The 19,112-nt window shown below is 41.9% G+C and overlaps 1 protein-coding gene across 7 annotated transcripts in view; it reads right to left on the bottom strand.

The window, feature by feature from the left end:
• Window positions 1-19,112, bottom strand: part of ITPR2 (inositol 1,4,5-trisphosphate receptor type 2) — a 244,366-nt gene that overhangs the window by 55,427 nt on the left and 169,827 nt on the right. For all 7 annotated transcript variants that reach the window (XM_064701183.1, XM_064701180.1, XM_064701196.1 and 4 more), the window contains 5 exons: window positions 18,540-18,796; window positions 17,440-17,640; window positions 15,368-15,478; window positions 10,513-10,608; window positions 9,241-9,360 (listed from right to left, as the gene is read on the bottom strand). In XM_064701183.1, coding sequence (XP_064557253.1) covers window positions 9,241-9,360; window positions 10,513-10,608; window positions 15,368-15,478; window positions 17,440-17,640; window positions 18,540-18,796 — 785 coding nt within the window. The remainder of the gene's footprint in view (window positions 1-9,240; window positions 9,361-10,512; window positions 10,609-15,367; window positions 15,479-17,439; window positions 17,641-18,539; window positions 18,797-19,112) is intronic.

Genomic DNA, 19,112 nt, shown 5'->3' on the forward strand with positions numbered 1-19,112 from the left:
AAACTCTATAGTGACTGAGATACCTAATTAAATTGTGACATCAGAGGAGATGAGAGTTAAAACGGAGCAACTGTGAGGAACAGACATATTTTGACATTCTGTTTAATGCTCTTTATTTTTGTTAACCTGTAATTACTTCAATGAATACTGAACATAAAAAAGTATGTCTTTGTTAGAGAAGATGCCCCCCCTTGATTTTAATTAAGGTGTAGGATTTCACAATGCAGATATCTGAGGCCTATTAGAACTGCTCTGATACTATTAAGTGAGACCAGATTTCACTTCCATGGTATTTCCAAGGTTACCTCATTTCCCCTCAAACCAAACCCCAGCTTAGGGTAAAATGTTTTAGTTGGGCCCTACTTGGAAGAAAAACGTGCACCTTGGTTCACTTGAAGGTTACCTCTAATGGAAAAGCTCCAGCTTTGTCTCCAGTGCAAGAACTCAACACTTTGTGTAGATCAGCCTCCTTGATGAGGGCAGTTTGCAGCAATTTGAACAAAATAGCGACATTACATACATTTCTGAGCCTGTGAAATGTGCACACAGCACTCAGGGGTGGCTGAGTCTGCAGTGTGCTTTGAAGGGTGGCTTTGGAAAGATGGCACTTTGTGGTCCCACATGTATTGCCTCTCAACAGCTTCTGGATTGAGTTTACTCATTTTCCAAGGAAAATGATGTTTAATTCTACATAACGCTTCTCCAAGCAATTTCAATCTAAAAGTTTTAGAGTCAAGCCAACTTCCTTGTGACCTCTATATCATAACTCTTAATGCATGACAAACATGAGCAGGCAGCTCCAGGGTAAGAGTATGGTTTGAGGGCAACAGGGCAAGTTCTCTACCAGTATAAATCAGTATAAATCAGAATTGCTTGCCTACTTTGAGTGGAGGCATTCCCACGTAGACCAGCCGTGGACACAGCTAAATGAAGAGCCATTGTACAAGTGGGAAGAGAAGGAACTGCCTCACGGGTGACAGAGAACCAAAGGAGGACTGAAGTCCCTCTGTCCACCCCATGCTGCTTCAGACAGCAATAAAAAGGTAGTGTGGTTATTGCTAGGACAGGACTGCAAACAGAGCCTGAGAGCAGAGAATGTCTTGAACAGTATTTCATTGTCCCACAGCCAATTTTCAGAGTAAAACCACAGACTAATGTGAAGATTTCACAATGCAGACATTTGACAAAGAAAGGATATTTCTTCTGGTGTAACGTTTGGGCCCCGACACCAATTCAACATATTTCCCAATGACAAAAAATCTTGTAAACCACAAAACACAAGGATTACAGAAGTTAAAGATAGAAGAAGAAACCCACAAAGAAGAAATATTAAGGCCACCTGTGCACTAGTGAAATGTGCAGTTGCCACAGTCAAAGAGGATATGTCCCTCATTAACATTACATATAATAAATCACACACATATGTGGAATAGACACTTCATCTTATTCTAGAGAAGTGGAACCAGAAAAATTAAAATAAGCTAAAGCTTTTGTAGCCAGTCTATGGTAAAAAGCTCTAGCTTGAATCCTAGCAGCTCTTAGCAGCCCAAGTCAACACAACACCAGATGGAAAACAGAGGTTCCCATGTAGATCCCTATCAAAGCCAGGACAGGACTCTGAGGTGAATGCTTCCAAGGAGAAGGGGAGAAAAAGAAAACATCAAAGGACAAGTTGGCAAGGTTATAACCTGAGACCTAACATCAGCCAGAGAGGTTTATTTAACCTTTCAGGTGCTCATTAGTGTCAAGCCCTCGTGGCAGCCTCCATGCTGTCTCTCCATCCTGCAGCTGGCTGAACCTGGAGCTATATCCCATCCTAATGAGCCACAAGGAGGGTGATGTGCGTCACTGGCTTCTGCTTCAATCTTGGCAATCTCAGTGCAAAAGCCTTGCAACATCTTCTGATTCTCCTGACATTTAATTAGCTGGTGTCATTTTGATGCCATAGCCTGTCTCATCAGGATGATAACTACAAAACAACATGTGGAGCATAAAAGTTCCATGAAAAGTTTCAGGTCTGGCAGCCAAGCTTACGAGTCCCCTGACAGTCACGGTTCCTGGGACTGGTTCCCATTAGCTCTTTGTTTTGGCACTGCTATCAGCAAGAGCTTCTCTGTTAAGGACAGAGAAACAAAAAAACCCACCCAAAAACTGCAAAGCTCAGCGTAGCCTTGCAAAAAATGACATCCTTTAGCTTGAAAAATTTTACCTGTCCTGCAGAAAGAGAGCATCCTCATTGCACAAACTCACACCTTTTCACCCTGAAGGACAGGTTTATCCTACAATATAGAGTTCCATCATCTTCTGGCTTCAAAAGGCAGTGCTATTTATTTAATTGTGTACAATGTTTTTCTCCATTTGTCATCTGGTACTTGGGAGCACAATCTCCAACAACACCTGCCAACTGCTTCTTGTCCACATCAGCTGCACAATTTGACAGTGGTCATTGCTACACAAAATGTGAGCCATCTACACCATCTACAGTGGTCTTTTTTCCAAAATCCTAGTCTCATACATGAAAACTTTTAATTTTTTGAGAGTGTACCAGTTAGAGATGTGTAAAAACTCAAATGAACCAAGACATTTCTTTCACAAAACAGAATCAACTGAAAATCTTTTGTCATCAGAACCTAGGCACAAGCTAATGTTTTGTATAGACAGACATGCAACTACCGGAGGCAGAGGATGAGCAGAAAGAACTCCACAAGACTTAAAAATTTACTGAACCACTGTGGTCCCCAGACCAAAGCTCATCTGGAGGATCCTTCCCTGAGCTCAAAGCTGCTTCCCAATTGGATGAGCTTATCTTTTAAAGCAAAATGCTCTGGGAACTCACAGCTCTGACAGGGAGATTTCTTTAAGGCAAATGTTATGGCCCAGTAATGGCAACACCACTATCAAGGGTAAAGGTGTTCTTGCAAGACTTTTCCACTTGTCTTCTGTTAATCTTATTTGCAGGGTATAACCATGATGTTACAATTTCAGTCAGTTCGTGCCCACTGCAGACTACTGGGCTGTAAATGCTCCCACTAGTTCCCTATCCCAAACAGCATTTCAGGTGCTTCTTTGCTGTGTCTTAGAGAAGGTGCTTCTCAATGCACACTACTGAGCACCTAATTTCTGCCTTTCTCAGCAACATTTCTTTTTAAAAAGTCAAATTTCACCCTGAATTTACACCTGACCACAGTCACACTTCATGCAGGACAGTGTTTGGTTTAGAAAGCTTTGAAGGAGTCACCTGCAGTGATCCTATTGCACATTTGGAGGCCCACATTTACAGTGTTACTTCTTGTTTCCTCACACATTAAACCATGGAAGATCTGCACCCATCATAAGCAAAGTCTTGGCATGGAATCCCTTCACCTGGCTTGAATTATATTCAGGTCAAGACAAATGGATGAGTATAAGAACCCACATCTACCTTTTAGTGTAGGTTTTAATAATTGTCTTTTATTTTATACATGCACACACATACTCAAGGGAAAAAGATGAAGATCTAAGTGAATCTGTCTAAAAGTTAAAATACAGCAAAGAGGAGGAAATCCAGGAACTGCTCCAAAGTACAAGACCGAAAATAATCACTCACAAAAAAATCCTTAAGCCCTACAATACCTCCCTCACACACACAAACATATTTGCACCCATTACCTTCTTGCCTCAGCAATCCATAACAGTAGCAGCACGGGAAAGTTTATTTGAAAAACACACGTTAGCATGTCTCTGAAAGACTTCTGAAGTACTAATGTGCTCAGTGATTATGCACTACCCAACAAATGCCAACTTTCCACGTTAGCAAAGAGGCTGGGAGAGGGTGAGCATAGGAGGGAGGCCAACGTGGCAGTCAGAGCAAAGCACTGGGGATCAAACAACCAGGCTTCCTTCCCATGACAGCTCTGACTTGCTGTCTGTGCCTGCTCCTGCCTTGGTGCCTTTATCTGTGACACCAGCTAGCACCACCTACTTAAAAAGGGGCAAATGAAATTAATGAGAGCTTTTAACTGCTCCAAAATCCTGTAAAAAGTAAGATTAATTCTTTAAAAGTTTCTGAAACAATTATTATTGCCATTTCTTTGTTCTGCTGGAGCATGTGAGAGTTCCAGAACTATGCAGCAGTAGGCACAGTACTGATGTGGAAAGTAAAGGTGGTCCCAGTCCTGGGTGTACTCAAGTCTGATGAAAGGTACAGAAACAGAGACTACAGAGAAAGCCACAGAAACAAAAAGCTTTGCACTTCTTAGAATTTTTCCTATTTGGATAGCTAATTTTTTTAAACTGTCTTTATTTTATCCTTAATGAATGTATTGTATCCAAGTCTCATTATCAAACCTCTGCTATTTCAAATGTCAAAAATAGTAACTTTTAAAAAATAGCTGGTAGTGTATGCCTACTCCCAAACTATAAATCCATGCCATCAATTATTGCCATTTTAATTGCCCAGTTAGCAAATACCCTTCATCTGTCTACACTATTAAGCAGTGAAGTAAACATAGCAGTAAGACATTAGTTTGATAATGCTTGCCAAGTTTGATAAAAAAAATCTTGATTCTGTTATTAATATACTAACAAATATATAAGGCTGAGCGATTTATTTTGCTCAGCCCATTTAAAACTAGCACCAGAGAGGAAGATGTGTGTCCTTAGCAGCACCTGCAGTGAGAACCTCACAGTCCACAGCAGATTTTTCCTTGGTTTATTTTAAGAACTTATAAATGGAAGGACACTTCCAACTGTGTTAGTCTATTAGAAGATAACCTGGTTCAAATTTGTCTTCACTGCACTGATATCAGACAGTGATAATTCTAACTTTATGGGGTGAGGAAATATTATTCGTTAAGTCTTGGTGGCACCAGATAATTATATAAATATAAGCAGTTTACTTGGTTGGGATTTAAATAATATTTTAGCTTAATCTCATTGAGAAAAAAAAACCAACCAAACAAACAACCTTCTATTTACCTGGAAGTGACAGAGGTATCGTGGAGTTCCAAGGCTTGTGCTCCCTCTCCAACAGGGCATTTAAGCAGAAACTTAAAAATGAGAAAATTCTGCTAGCCTGAGAGCACAGAACGTGCATCAGGAAAGGGGTGACAGGCTGTGTCAGCAGCCCTCCACTCCTGCCACAGCCTTGGGAACCAGGCAGAGTTTATGAGGCACTGGAAATCTGAAAGTTTTGTTACAGTTTGCTCCCTTACTCCCCCCTGACTCACATCCTTCCAGACCAAGGACATCTCTGCACAGCTCTGCAGGCAGAGGAAAGTGCACTCTTGCCATGCTGCAAGCTAACAAAAAGCTATGTCAACTTATTTCACATTCTTGTGACCCTCATGAATAAAGCCTCTGCTGAAAGGTACAGTGGATTAGCTTGGGCTCCATGCCTGACTTAGACAGCTTGCATGAGCGGAAAAACACAAATACTCCAAGTATTTTCTGTTAACAGAAGTGCACACACACACACATATTCATATATATGTATGGATATATATATACACACATGTATGTATGTATGTATGTATGTATATATATATGTGTGTGTGTGTGTGTGTGTGTGTGTAAATGTGCATACAGACATACAGACTACAGGAGTCTCTAGTTATAAGCACTGCCTTATCTTGCTTCACAGTATCACAAAGGGATCCTGAACCTCATGGAAACACTGCCAGTGAAGTACTGTGTTTTAGTTTACAAACTTCTGAAGTACTTTGTTATGAATAACAGGCTGCCAGCTCAAGCAGTGATCTGAAAAGCCAGAGGATTTCTTTAGCTTTTTCTAATTTTTTTCTTTGTATAACCATTTAAAACCTTGATTCTCTTATGCTAATGCTCCTGCAGATAAGGACAGGAATGAAACTTTTTTTTGTGCTTCTGTGTCAAAAGCTTTGGTAATTTCCTACAGGGACATCACATCAAGATGAAGTCTCTTCGAGGACAGCCTTACTAAATTTGCAAAACAAAGAGTGACCAGCTCTAACACAATCTCTTAAGAGAACAGCAGCAGAAATACCATACCTATTGACTGAGGCTGGAAGAGAAGTGGTACAAGGGGTGATGTCCCTGTCCATAACACACCTCTGGCACTCACCTGAGACTACTGCAAGGAAATAGCAAGGTCAAGGCTTGGCTCTGAGCATGACATTTGAACCAGGGAAAGAAAACAGAATCTCCTCCATGGATTCTCAAGAGAATTGTGAGCCCTTTCTACCTACCAATAGCAGGCTTATTTTTCCAGGATGTGACCTAAAGCACCAGCTTGTGACACTGCTCCACAAGCAGCTGTGGAGGAGCTGGGTCTGGAAGGAGCCCCAAAACCAGGCTGCAGCTCAGGGCAGCTCCTCGTGGACAGCTCAGTTCTGCTTTCTCCCCGTGGCCCTCCCTTCTCCCCTCTGCTCAAGGAGGAGCAGGACCAGAGAGGAGCAGCAGAGCCCAGACAGCCCAGGGGCAGTGCAGGGGAAGCAGCAGAGCCACGGCACGTGGCACACCAGAGGAAGATGAAGAAATAAGGGAAAGAGAGGACGAAGAACCATGTGGAGGATGTGTGATCACTGGCATGATGCAGTGCTGTACCCACACACCTCTGTGTGTGCACCATGTGCACATTTAGGGCAGGGGCTGGGAGGCTGTAAGCAAGATTTACTAACAGAAATCTCAGCCTTGCTTGTGACACATGCACAACTTTCTATGCTCTGTGGGTCGAACATTTACAAGAATGCCTCTTGCTTCTGGTAAAATCAACCACAGGAAGGGCAAGGAAGGATGTAGTGGTGGCAAAATGCAGAACCCAGCTTTGCCCTGAAGAGTGCAACGACAAAAACTGAAAGTCGGAGCTCCCCAAAATAAACTGTCTGTGTTTGATGGCTGGAACAGCAAAAAGGGGAACTCTGAGTCTTGATTCTGCTATTACAGAGGGACCCAAAAGCTGTAACTGGACTAAGTGGTCACCAGGAAGTGTAAGGAAAGTGACTGAAGTGCCACAGTGGTTGCAGAAAAAAGGCAAGTAGGATGAAGTGCCACAGCAAAGAAATATTAAGTAAATCAGGGCAGCTAAGCCAAGCAGAAGGCCCAGGCACCAAAAAGCCACTCTGACAGCAAAGCAGAGAGTGTTTGGAGACTGAAGCCAGCAAAGGAACCCAGCAACAATGGCCTTACTGAGGAGGGTCCATACTTGTATCCTGCCCATCCCAGGGCAAGTAAAAAGGGCACACATGGAAAGAGTTTGGGGTCAAAGATTAGCAGCTCTGTGCCAAGAATTGTAGCACTTCATTAGCAGAGGACACAGAAAGGCCCCAAATTGCCTGTCCTTGTACTGCTTTGTTTTGATATGGGGCTTGACATGGGTGCAAATCTATTGTAAACACATGTACTATGTTACAGAAATGCAAGAAAAAGAAAACATTCTTTTTTCTTTTCTTTTTTTTTTTTTTTTTTTTTTTTTTTTTTTTTTTTTTTTTTTTTTTTTTTTTTTGTAAAAAAGATGGATATTTTTACAGCATACACAGCCAATCATGACATTTAATTTTACAGAACAGGAAGGAGCTCAGTAAGTTGCTGTAAAAATATCCACCCTTATGCAACCAAAACAGCAGCTATGGATCAGGAATAGCTGTGGAGTGGCACCATGGACCTCTCCAGCACTGCAGATATGAACCTAGGGACAGAGCTTAACCTACACCTCAGGCAGCTGGTCCACCCCTGGCAGTGATCTCTTGTGTAAAATGACCCCATCAGCCACTTCATATATAACTTTATGCCCATATTCCACTCCCCCAGACCATATTTTCCATGTCACAGACCCTGTTAAGTAATTTAACACAAACTGTAGGCAGAAGACAGAAAATACCAACATTTCAATTTGGCAGGCCTTTAAATTTTCATTATAAGCATTCAGACAAGGAGTAAATTCAGACAAGGTAAGGAGCTGCAGATGCTTTCTAAAAATACTGTTATCTCTGATGGGTATCTTATGTACAGCCCCACACACAGCACAAGAGTAGAACATGGTCAACCACACCACCATCAACATAATAACAATACCTACTTATTTAAATGTTCTGTGAGCACACCAGCATAACTCAGGAACTGTTTTTCTGCATTCCTTGCTTGAAAAAAATATTGCATAACACTACTGTAACTATAGATTGTTTTCTTTTCTTTTTTTTCCACCAAGTATTCAATTCCTAACAACACTTAATAAACATAAGGAATGAGGAACACTCCCTATCCCCATCTGTTTATTTCTTCTTAGGGAAAAAAAATTCTTTTTAAATTTGGCCCTTATATGAAATACCAAATGCTGTAATTTATGATATAACCAAGAAATTTGTGGTTCTTATTCTTTCAATTACAAAAAGTTTTCAATACTCTGAACATAATTGAAAGATAAACTATTTTTGACACCAGCTACTCTGAAGAATAAACAGCCCATTAAATAAGAACCTCCAGTGTACATTCTACCTTTACCAGCAGAGAAGTAAAAGTGATCAGAAAAAGCCTGAGGGCACTACAGCATAATTTGAAAGGAGAAAGCAGTGAAAAGGCCCAATTATTCTTATTGGCAAAGTAATATTTCTAAAATAATAGGAATCTTCTGAAATCAAGTTCAGTTGGTATCACAATTGAAGGAACTATTTAAAATACACCGGTAATGGTAATCACAATTTATGATTTGATTGATGTAAATGAGCTGTTAATGTTAAAAGAAGACAGAGCTAAGCAGACAGTCGCTGTTCTGCTCTACATTGCTATTTCCCACAAACAACAATTTGTGTGAAATTTCTCCTCAATGGGAGGACAACATATTCAGGATCGCCCTCCCCTTGGGCGGGGAATGGCTCCCAAGGTTGCTTCTCAAGACTGAGGGATTCCTTACCACAAGAGACTTTTGCAGGTAAGTGGTTAAGAACATGCTAAACTCTGAATTCTTGATGGCTAAATGACATAATGAATTGATCATGTGCAGATAAACTTTCAGCCAAACTGCTGGGAAAAGCTGGGATTAAGACTGGATCCAGCTGCACCTAAACTCCCATCTGAGAAGGAGTTTAGAATGCAAGGGGATCCTTCCTTAACATCATGACTCAACAGGAGGGTCTCCCTGACAGTGTGGGCTACCAAACTTTGGTTTTCATCAATAAACACATTGTTACTTCTCTCTCACCCCTGAAGCGCATGACTCCATCTGTGACAATGTGGAGTCTAACCATGTAAAGCTTTTCTGGAAGCTGTCACAAAACAAGTAAGACATACCTGATGTGCCAAAATATAGATATTATGGCCAACATCTTTTGGGGAGATGCCATCATCTCCATTCTCCTCCTCGTGGTCACATTCCAGACCTTGGTTGTAGGCATTCTTCATCACATCCACCTGCAACACAAACCCAGCCAGGGAGAGATGAAATAAGTGTGGTTCTTGGGGAAAAACCACACTGTGTTTGAACACAGCCACTCTGCTCAGCTCCAGCCTGCATGGGTGCCCTGCAGTTCTGCAAGAAGAGCGAGCAGCCTGAGAAACACTTTCTGAATAAAGACAAGCTTGAAGGATTTATGAAGTTCCAAACCACTACATTTTTCATCAGCAACCATGAGAAAGGAAGAGGAATGATGAGCCTTTGTGAGCAGGTATTTTCACAAATGCTTCTAAAGACTGGTCTAGATATGGCAGGCACTGTTGTGCAGCACTTAAAGAGTGCAGCCATGATCTTCTGGCCAGAGCAGGCAGCAACACAATTTCACAGAAAAAAACACACCTAAACCAAAAAGGAAAGGCACATCGGGGCAGGGTGCTGGGGAAATTCCAAATATTCAAAAGCCTCTTAGAGAACCACCATAGGGTTCCCCACACAATACCCTAAGGATGGCCTCATCATGCGGAGATGCCACCTCAGTGGTGATTCCCTGAAACCAGCAGGCACTGGGCTCTACCTAAGGGCAGGGACAATGTTCCCAGATTCTTCCCCAGAGTCCCTCAAGAACTCCCAGATCTCTCAGTCTCTGTTGTTATGCAGTGAAGTGGTATTGGAAATTACTCCCCCAGATTTCCAACCCATTCAAAGTTCCTGGAGACCTCCATAAACAACAGTGTTGTTCCAAAACACAGCAACAACTGCTTGGAACTCTCTTTGTTCACAAGACATAAATAAATAACATACATGTGTATTAAACATATTATATGTCCACACACACATTTCTGTTAGCACTGCTTCACAAACTGCACAAGCTCAATTTGCCAGCCCCTGACAAACTGCACTTGAAGACAGTCTACCAGAATATGATAATTTAGTTAGGAAACAATTAAAGAAAAGTGCTTGGAACGGATAAAAATAATGAAGTCGTAAAGACTGAAATCATGCATGCTTGATCCTTTTAAAGTAATTTTGTGAATTAGTACTATCCTGATACATTGTGCCACCATACGCTGCCAACACTTCTCAGCTTAGATACAGATCATTTTAAAAATGTTTTAATGACAGATTTTTTTTCAGCCAAAAGATTTATGAATATTCACAAGTTTTCTCACCAGTTCTCTTGGTCTCATGTTGAAAAGGATTCTTTCCGCATTCTCACTGTCTTGCCTGCTTTCCATAATAGCCAGCAAAAGCTTGGAGGCATTGTTCTGGAGATACAAAACCAAATTAATGCAAATTTTAAATCTCTTTCATGGATTAATGACCCTTGCATTTGTTTTAATTGAGATTATGAGGACCACTTTTTAGTGGATAAGATTTTCAACCACTTGCATCTTTTATTTTACTGACATATTTAATAGCTTTTTTTTAGTGTCAGCATACTGTAACACTAACTCTGCATGCTATATTGGAAGGAAAATTTTAAACACTGAAAAATATTTTACTTAAATACAGAGTGTTGCTGCAGACTGTGCATACAAAATTAAATTGCATGTCCTTTCCTTATTTCCCACCTAGCAATTTTTGCCTTGGCTCTCTGTTAAAACAAGACTCAACAGAGGTAATTACAAAACATATTACACAGAAGGTTTTATCATTCAGGCAGGTTTCCTTCCCCTTTGGTTTTTATGAAGTCCAACTGGTTATTATTTGAAAGGCTGCAAAATAACCTGTTTTCATGCACTCCTGAGATTTTGTTTCACTACTAAATATTCCTGGGGGAATATATAAAGACAACCTTTGCTTTGTCAGCTGTCTGCTTTTCCCCAGGACTCAGGATAACACAGCATGAGCTTTAGCTGCAGTAGCCCAGTGGTGCCTCAGAGACCTGCCTGCCTCCCAGCTAAATCAGCTGTGGTGAAGTGGAGAGGAAGAATGGTTCTGGAGCTTTGGCTGCTTTCTGGCAGAGCAGGGTTGCCTTGGCTGACCTGTCACAGCATCCCCATCATTCCCTGTTACAGACTGAGCTGTTGGAACACCTGGAAGCAGGAGACAGTCCCCAGGGAAAAGGTAGGGGCCAGGAAAATTGCCAACCCACCCTACAGGCTCATTCTCAGCTGCTTATTGCCATTATCAACAATTCCAGCTGAAATTTCTCCAGTGAGGGTGTGCCTCAGACAACTGGCATGGGCAGTTTCAGAGGAAAAAGGTTCAGCTGCTTTTGGGACCGGGGCAAAAAGAAAGATGCTATTCCCTACATGTTTAAGCAACTTGTGTTTTAAGTTGCCTTTGTATCCCCAAATTTTGATAATAGACATAAAATGGAGTACTAGAGGCCATTAGAACAATCACATGAGTTGTAGTCTCCTGGTCAAACCTGTCCAACTCAGAAGCATTTATTATTATTATTACATTACAATTTGAGTACTATAGAGCACAAACACACTCATTTCACAGCTAAAAGCTCACAGGGGTTATTCTTGGTGAGCAGAGAATCACAAAACTGCAGGGTGGATCGTAAAACCACACACTAAAGGCTGTCCTCTGGACTCAGATTCCAGCAGTCCAGCCCCTGCTCAAAGCAGCCTGCTCAGGGCTGTGTTAGAACAAGGATTAAATACCTCTGACTGGAGGACTGAAGGTAAATGGAAGGAGAGTAGATTAGAATGAAGAGTTGTATGTAACTGGGGAATTAAAAACTTCTGGGAGAAGAGACTGGGAGTGAGACAGAAGCCAGGAGAGAGGAACCTAGGTTTGCCAACACAGGAATGAGATAAGGACAAAGAAAAAGAGATGGGAAGAAAAGACCTAACTGGGACTGGCTCAAGGAGAATAGCACTCCATATGAGTTTTGTCATGTCCCTTTCCTTTTGCTCATAAATCAAATCAGGACCATCCATGGGAAAGGTCCAATCAAACTCTTTACCTTGCAACCAACACTGCAGAAGTTGAATGTCCACAGTGAACAGGGGGAGGGAGAGAACAGCATTTTGATGAGGATTCCTGACAGGATGCTGCTCTGAAAAGCAGGATGCTTCCTTTTCTGCTGCAGATTTCCCCTACAGTGATGGCCAAATCAGTAGTGGTAGCATTGACAGGATCTCAAATAGAGGAGGAGGGAAGGGGCCATGCCAGGCTCCCAGGTAGCTTGGTAAGGAAAGGGAGGAAACAGCAGGAAGGCATCAGTCCCCTCACTCATGGCTGAGGAGGACTTTGAAGCTCTTTGCCAGTGCAGACAACCCTGGGGACGGACAGAAGCCTGCTGCAGCTTCCAGGAGGCTGGGAAAGGTAGAGGACAGGTAGGACTCTGTGCCATCAAAAGCCAGCTTCTTGCTACTGACTCAGCAGAAGTGCCTTGCCATGGCATAGAACTACAGCAGGCATTTGTGATGGTTATTTGGCTACTTATTCCTCACTTTCTGAATATCTGGAGAGCCTAGGATCTTTCCCAAACATCAGTGAGGAAAAGACATCCATCACTTGGAAAACACAGCATGAAGTTCATAACACATAAGTACAGTGAAAAATCAGTTTCCAGGTGCTAAAAAACAGCGCAGCCCAAAACACTTCTACTCTTCATTTCACCTTTACCTGGGCTCCCATCTCATCTCCTGATAAAAATTTTGGAAAAGCAAATTAATGAGTGAAGCAACTAGATACAGCTAAGAGGGAAAGAAAGAAGACACTTGTCTTAGACTCTCTGTACTCTTAGGCTGACAATGTCTCCTCATCCTGTCACAGATGTGGCAAATATTGAGCTCTTCCTGTGTGCCAGGGCTCACACACTGGTCAGTAAGGAAGGCCAGGGGGTCACACTTGAAATAAAAACAAGCAGAATTGAACACTGGCCATCTCTGCACTGAATAAACACTGTCTGCTCTGCTCACTAAATGGTTCAGGAGTCCACTGGAAAATATAATCCATGAAGATGTAATTAAATGCCACATCAAAAACTAAGTGCAAAACAAGCTAAACTAAGATGGCATGGGAAAAATATAACTCTGCACTGCCTTTTCTGTGGTTGGAGGGTGTAAGTTCAACATATAATGCTCCCTGAACACTGTTTGTAAGTGTAAATGTATAGGCCTGCATACTTTGAATTCTGTATTTTCAGTGTGAAATTGATGTATTTGCAACTTCAAAGTTGCTTATGAACACTGACAGTTAAACATTACTTGGTAAACTCATTGCTTTATTACTTCAATGTGTGCCACTCAAAATCAAAACCAGCAGCTTCTTAATTTGGATCCAATTCTTGAGATCACATCTTGCAACGTGTCTAGATCCAATACAAGAGTGATATGGACATAATGGAATGGGTCTAGCAAAAAGCCATAAAAACCATGAAGGGAATGGAGCATTTTTCATATAAGAAGCCACAGAAAGTTGTGACTGTTCAGTCTGGAGTACAGATGGCTTAGATGGATCTTATCAATGTGTATAAATACTTGGTGGGAGGAAATGCAGAAGAGGCTGCCAGACCCCTCTCAGGAATGTCCAGTGAGAGAGCAAGAGACAAAATAAAACACCCATGAAATTCTATCTAAACACCAGAGAACACTTTTATACTGTGAGAGGGATCAGACAGTGGGATAGGCTGCCCAAAATGGCTGTGGATCTCCAGCTGTGGAGATATTCAGCTGCACATGATCCTGAGAAACCTCTAGCTGATCCTGCTTGAGCAGAGGGCTTGGACAAGTTGACCTCAAGACATCCCTGCTAAAGCAAATGACTCTGTGATTCTGCAAATCTGAATCATTTCCACAGTCTGAACTTCTGCTATATTCACTGCAATTTTTGCTAATTGAATGAGTCTGAGCACAGCCAGCCTCCTGTGAGCAGGATCACACTGGTCCTTGCAGAGGTGTCTCTAAACTCTGTGTTTGGTCACTACACAGAAAAGCTGTTCTACAAGCATGTGCTAGCCTCATGGCAATGGCAAATCAAAATGGCACTGGAGTTAATGCAGATACATCTTTACAGAGATTGAATTTGGACTTCAAAAGAACTGCCTGCATGTTCAAAGTTAAATGTCTGCCTAAGTGTTTTGCTAGAGGAGGGCCTGAATTACATTGCCATTCAAAAAAAGTAATTACAGTTATTAAAATCATATGTAAGGCACAGTTGATTCAATGTTTCATTGTACATGATATATAGCTATATTAATTATTTTATTAGACATGTATAACATTGCCAATATGATGCAATGCAGCTACCACAAAGTATTTGCTGGTTTGGGGAGGAAACAGACCATCTGCAATGGAAATACTTAATTTGGGAGGCAAGAAAAGGCAATAACCCAGGGCTCCTCCTGGACAGATTCTACCCTGCTTGGCAGACAGTGCAGCTGCAGAGCTCCCCTCTGCATGCACTGGCACACAAACAGGGGAAATTTATCTACCAGCCTGTCCAACCCTCCCCAGAACACAGAACAAAATTACATTACAAGTCCTCCCTCTCTAGGCTTTGCCCTCACACTCCACACTTTGTGTTTCCCCTCAGAGGAGACTCAGAAGGGAAGTAAGGTACAACTTACTTGGACCTTGTTTTCAACTTTATTTGACATTGCAGGTCACCTGATGTATTGTTCTTTTTCACAGCATTTCCTTCTCAAATAATTTTTAAGAGTTCGGTATTTAGAGAGCATGGCTGACTTGCTGCATGCTGTACAGTGTGGCTGTTTATCAATCTTGAGAGATTTTACATCCACAATACAGACTTCTCATGCTAGCTGTGTCATGCCTGATTGATAGGATTTAAAAAAAAAATCCTATCAATCAGGATTTTTGAGATGTTTGAGACATAGTCCCAAACACAGCAGTGGGTCAAAAGGCTTGTGGCAGAGGGCTTGATAAGGATTCAGAAACTGAGATGAACTCATTTGCCAATTTTTTTTTTTTTCCAAAGGCTTCTGAGGATACTGTGCTATGGTAAGATTAAGTAAATGTCAGGCTGCCTAGAGCTCTTCCATAGGTATGTCTTCTGTTGCTGCCCAAATTCAAACAAACAAATTTCCATATACCGTACCTTGAGCTGAAGCACCAAGTCCATGCAGTATTTGCCAAGAGGGTTTATGTCGTTCAAGATGAGAGCAATTATAATATCAATCCCATTAGACTCATGGGTGGCTATGCATGTCTGCAAAACAAGAGAGGTGAAGGGAATGGGGCAGGGGCAGAAGGGAGGGGAGGAGTGGGAAAAAGAGGGAGATGATACAGCCAGAGGGAGGGAGAGAATATGCACATCAGCAAATTTCCAAAAGAAGGACCCAGAACTTAAAACACCTTGCAAGAGCAATGAAACCTTCAGTCAGAGCAGAACAGCCTGAAAACACCCACAAGAAGTGCTGGGGGAGACTTGTGTGTACAGAACTATCCCAAACACTGCCAGTAGTGAAATACCCAACTGGAAAAAAGGTGGTGCAAGCTAAAATCTGCTCCCAGAGAATCCCGCAGGGCTTGGCACCAAGCGGCACAACTTGCAGACAGCAGCCCTCAGGAGCACTGCCAGACTCAGCTGAGCACATGCCAGCCTCAGACATAAAAGAGAAGCTTGACTGCAAGCACAACCAAATTTGCACACTCAGATTCTTCATTTGCCCTGAGCAGCCAGCATTAATATTGCTGTTACAGTACAAAATGTTCATGAAAATCAAGGTTTTTTCCATGAACCTGGACAAGTCCTGTAAAGAAGAGTATTTCTGGATATGGAATTTAAAACTGTATTTGTGAGCAGTGGTACTTCCCAAATGCCTTTGCAGCTGAGTTCTGGGCCTTCTAGGCCTTGTGCATAACAGCCAGCTATACAAGAGCCTATGGCACTTCTTCCTCTGGCAGGTTTATGGGACAATAGGAAAGGAAAAGACAGAGAGAGGGGGAGAAATGAAAATGTGAGAGTGTGGTGCATTTGCCCCTGAAATATACTGAATTAGACTTGCAGTTGGTGTAAACAAGTGCAACTCAAATACTGAGTGACTTCTCAGCAGGTAGGCCAAAGTAATAAAGTTTAATTCATCATTCCCTTCCATATCAGTGTTCCTCCAGTGCTTCTCACATAACTTTGTTGGAGAATATGTTAACTTGTAACATTTTTTTATCTCCAGACCTGTAGCTATAGTTTTTAGTTGTTTTCCCCATCCCTAAGTGGTTTAAATATTACTGTTCAAAATTTGTCCACTAAAGGACTTCTGTTTGTTTTTAAAATATTAAGTAAAGGCAGCTGATTACCAGCAATGGCAGTAATAGCACTTTACATTTCATTGGAGCACATTAATGAAGAAGCATTAATATTGCATGTATTTCTTCAGCTATTTCTAGCACAGAGAACAGATTGCTTCTGTCATTTGCTCACCACAATTTTCCCACTGCTAATCTATAGCAAAAATTCTGCAGTTTCATCCACTATGACAACTTTATTGCAACTTTAATTCTCTTCAGATCAAATATGGCAGCATGTAACCACATCCTTTACATTTCTACACTTCTTCAGCATGACACTAAAGAGACTTTTACCAATAGTCACAGCTGTGTGACTTCCAAAGGCTGCAGTGAGGAAGGCACAGAAGATCAGAGGCATGGTCTTTAGTGTCATCCATTTCACTACTGATACCATAATTAAAGATGCTGCTAGGTGGTATAGCAGGAGGGTAAGTTAAACTTTGTGGCAGTTATGTGAAATAATTCCTTATTTCACAAAGTAAGTGTTAGCAAGATGTATAAACACCAGCAAAAGCAAAACGTGTGAAAATGAAACACATTGAAAACAAACAGTCTCTGTTTGCAATGCACTTCCAAAACTCTGACTCCAAATCCAGTCTCACAAAGTGAGGGTTAAGCCATGGACACAGCAACATAAAACATGAAACTCCTCCCAAAAGGTCTGCAAACTCTCAGAGGAAGAAGAGGCACTACAGGAAGAGTCTGTTTTGAGCTCTGACTTAAAAGGGTCGCTCAGGCCTCAGGAAACTTGAAGCATGTTAAGCTTAGTCATAGCAGCTCCAAGTGAATTTATGTTATCAGGAATACTCAAAAGTTTGTGATAAGCACCCAGATAGCAACATTCAGGTACAGCCTTCTGCACCCAGAAGTTCTTGAGCTTACCTGGTTTTCATGGCACGGGCCCTGGCAGTATTCTGTCAAGCTTTCCAGGGTCTGGTTGACAAGAGCCACGTTCCTCTCGTTGATGTAAAGCCCCAGCAAGCCCAGCCCACCTGTGGTGCTCCCACAGATGCAGTCCAAGAACTGAAGGGTCTCACAAACGAGGTTGTAATTTGTTTTATTGTTTTGATGTCTTAAGAAATTCTGGTGGGTGGATGAAAGGAACACAAAGCAAAACAAAACAACAACAAAAAAAGGAGGAGAGTCAAGGCAAACAAAGTCTTTTAGTCTTTTTTCATGAAAATGTTGAAGTATACAATTTATAACCATATGACTACTGTGTCTCAGGTACTGAAGTACACTGCACTACTATAGAAAATATAATAGGCCTTAATGCAGCAATTGAGAACTATTACCTGATTAAATCATAGAGCAGGGAAGGCTTAGGAAAATGAACTTGGCAAACATCTGCACTGGCCTTAAATGTCTTTTATACATCCTGCAGACCTGCTCCCAGTCAGCCATCATAGCCCTTCTCTTGAAGCTGTTGCCCCACAGCCAAGCAGGTCTGGTGGCACATTGTGGAGCTCAGCTCAAACCACCCCAACCACAGCTGGAAGGGGAGGAACCACTCCTGGCCACAGCATATTTTCTGCATATTTGCAGAAAATACATTTTGCAGAGGTTGCTATGGGGACAGTAATTTCTACCAAAAGAACTGACAGCAGGGACACACAGATCATCTTAAAGCCTTCGGCTGTGATACTTTGGGAAAGGGGCAGTACCCAGAAACTTCCTGTGCTCTTCAAGTCTGTGGTGATTACCAACTATGCACAGGAACCTTACTAACAGGGACATTTAGACCCTGCTCAGCTCCACGTGGCTGTGCTGAGATACCCAAGCAATTCTGAGGATATAAACACGCACTCCTCGAGCACAGAACCCAATTGGTTCTTGGAAAGGGTTCTTTTATCCCTTGGACCCAACATCTCAGACAGCCCTATTCTGTCACAGGGACCAGGCACAAGCATGTTTTTCTGCCCTTGTGAAGATGCAGCCCCTCTAACATCACCCCTATAAAAGCTCAGCTCAAAACACTTTACCTGGAGCTCTCGGTTGTGGTTCTCACACAGCAGCTGAAGAAATCTCAGTATTGGCTGCATGATTGCAATGGCAGGGCTCATGATTGCTTCTTCTGCAGACTTCTCTTCTGCATTTGCAGCATCTGCCCCTGAGCCCATCAGGTCTATTTCTGGGTCCATTTCTCTTCTGTACACAGAGTAAGCCTTGGAGGTTGCAGAGGATGCTTCTGTTAACTGTCCTTTCATTCCCTCCTTCAGATGCAGTGTTGAATCCTTAACTGAAAAGAAGATAATTTTCCTTCATTTTTGAAAGTCTTTCTCCCCATTTGATTAAACAATAAGAAAACAATAATAATGAATGCAACTTTTTCTTTGTTGGTGTCTAACTCTTTAAAGACCTCTAGGCAACTCACAAAGAATATCAAAGCAACATTCATGCAGGGATAGCACGTTCCAAATAAACCACAAACCAGAGTGAAACAGAACATTAACACAAAAAGCCCTACTATTTCTCTCCCATATACAATAAATGATGAGAACAATGGGAGGACCACAGGGTGGGAAATCAGTTCCTGAGCCTGCTCTTGTGAAATA

Source organism: Zonotrichia leucophrys, chromosome 1A (assembly GCF_028769735.1).
Source record: "Zonotrichia leucophrys gambelii isolate GWCS_2022_RI chromosome 1A, RI_Zleu_2.0, whole genome shotgun sequence".
NCBI lineage: Eukaryota > Metazoa > Chordata > Aves > Passeriformes > Passerellidae > Zonotrichia > Zonotrichia leucophrys.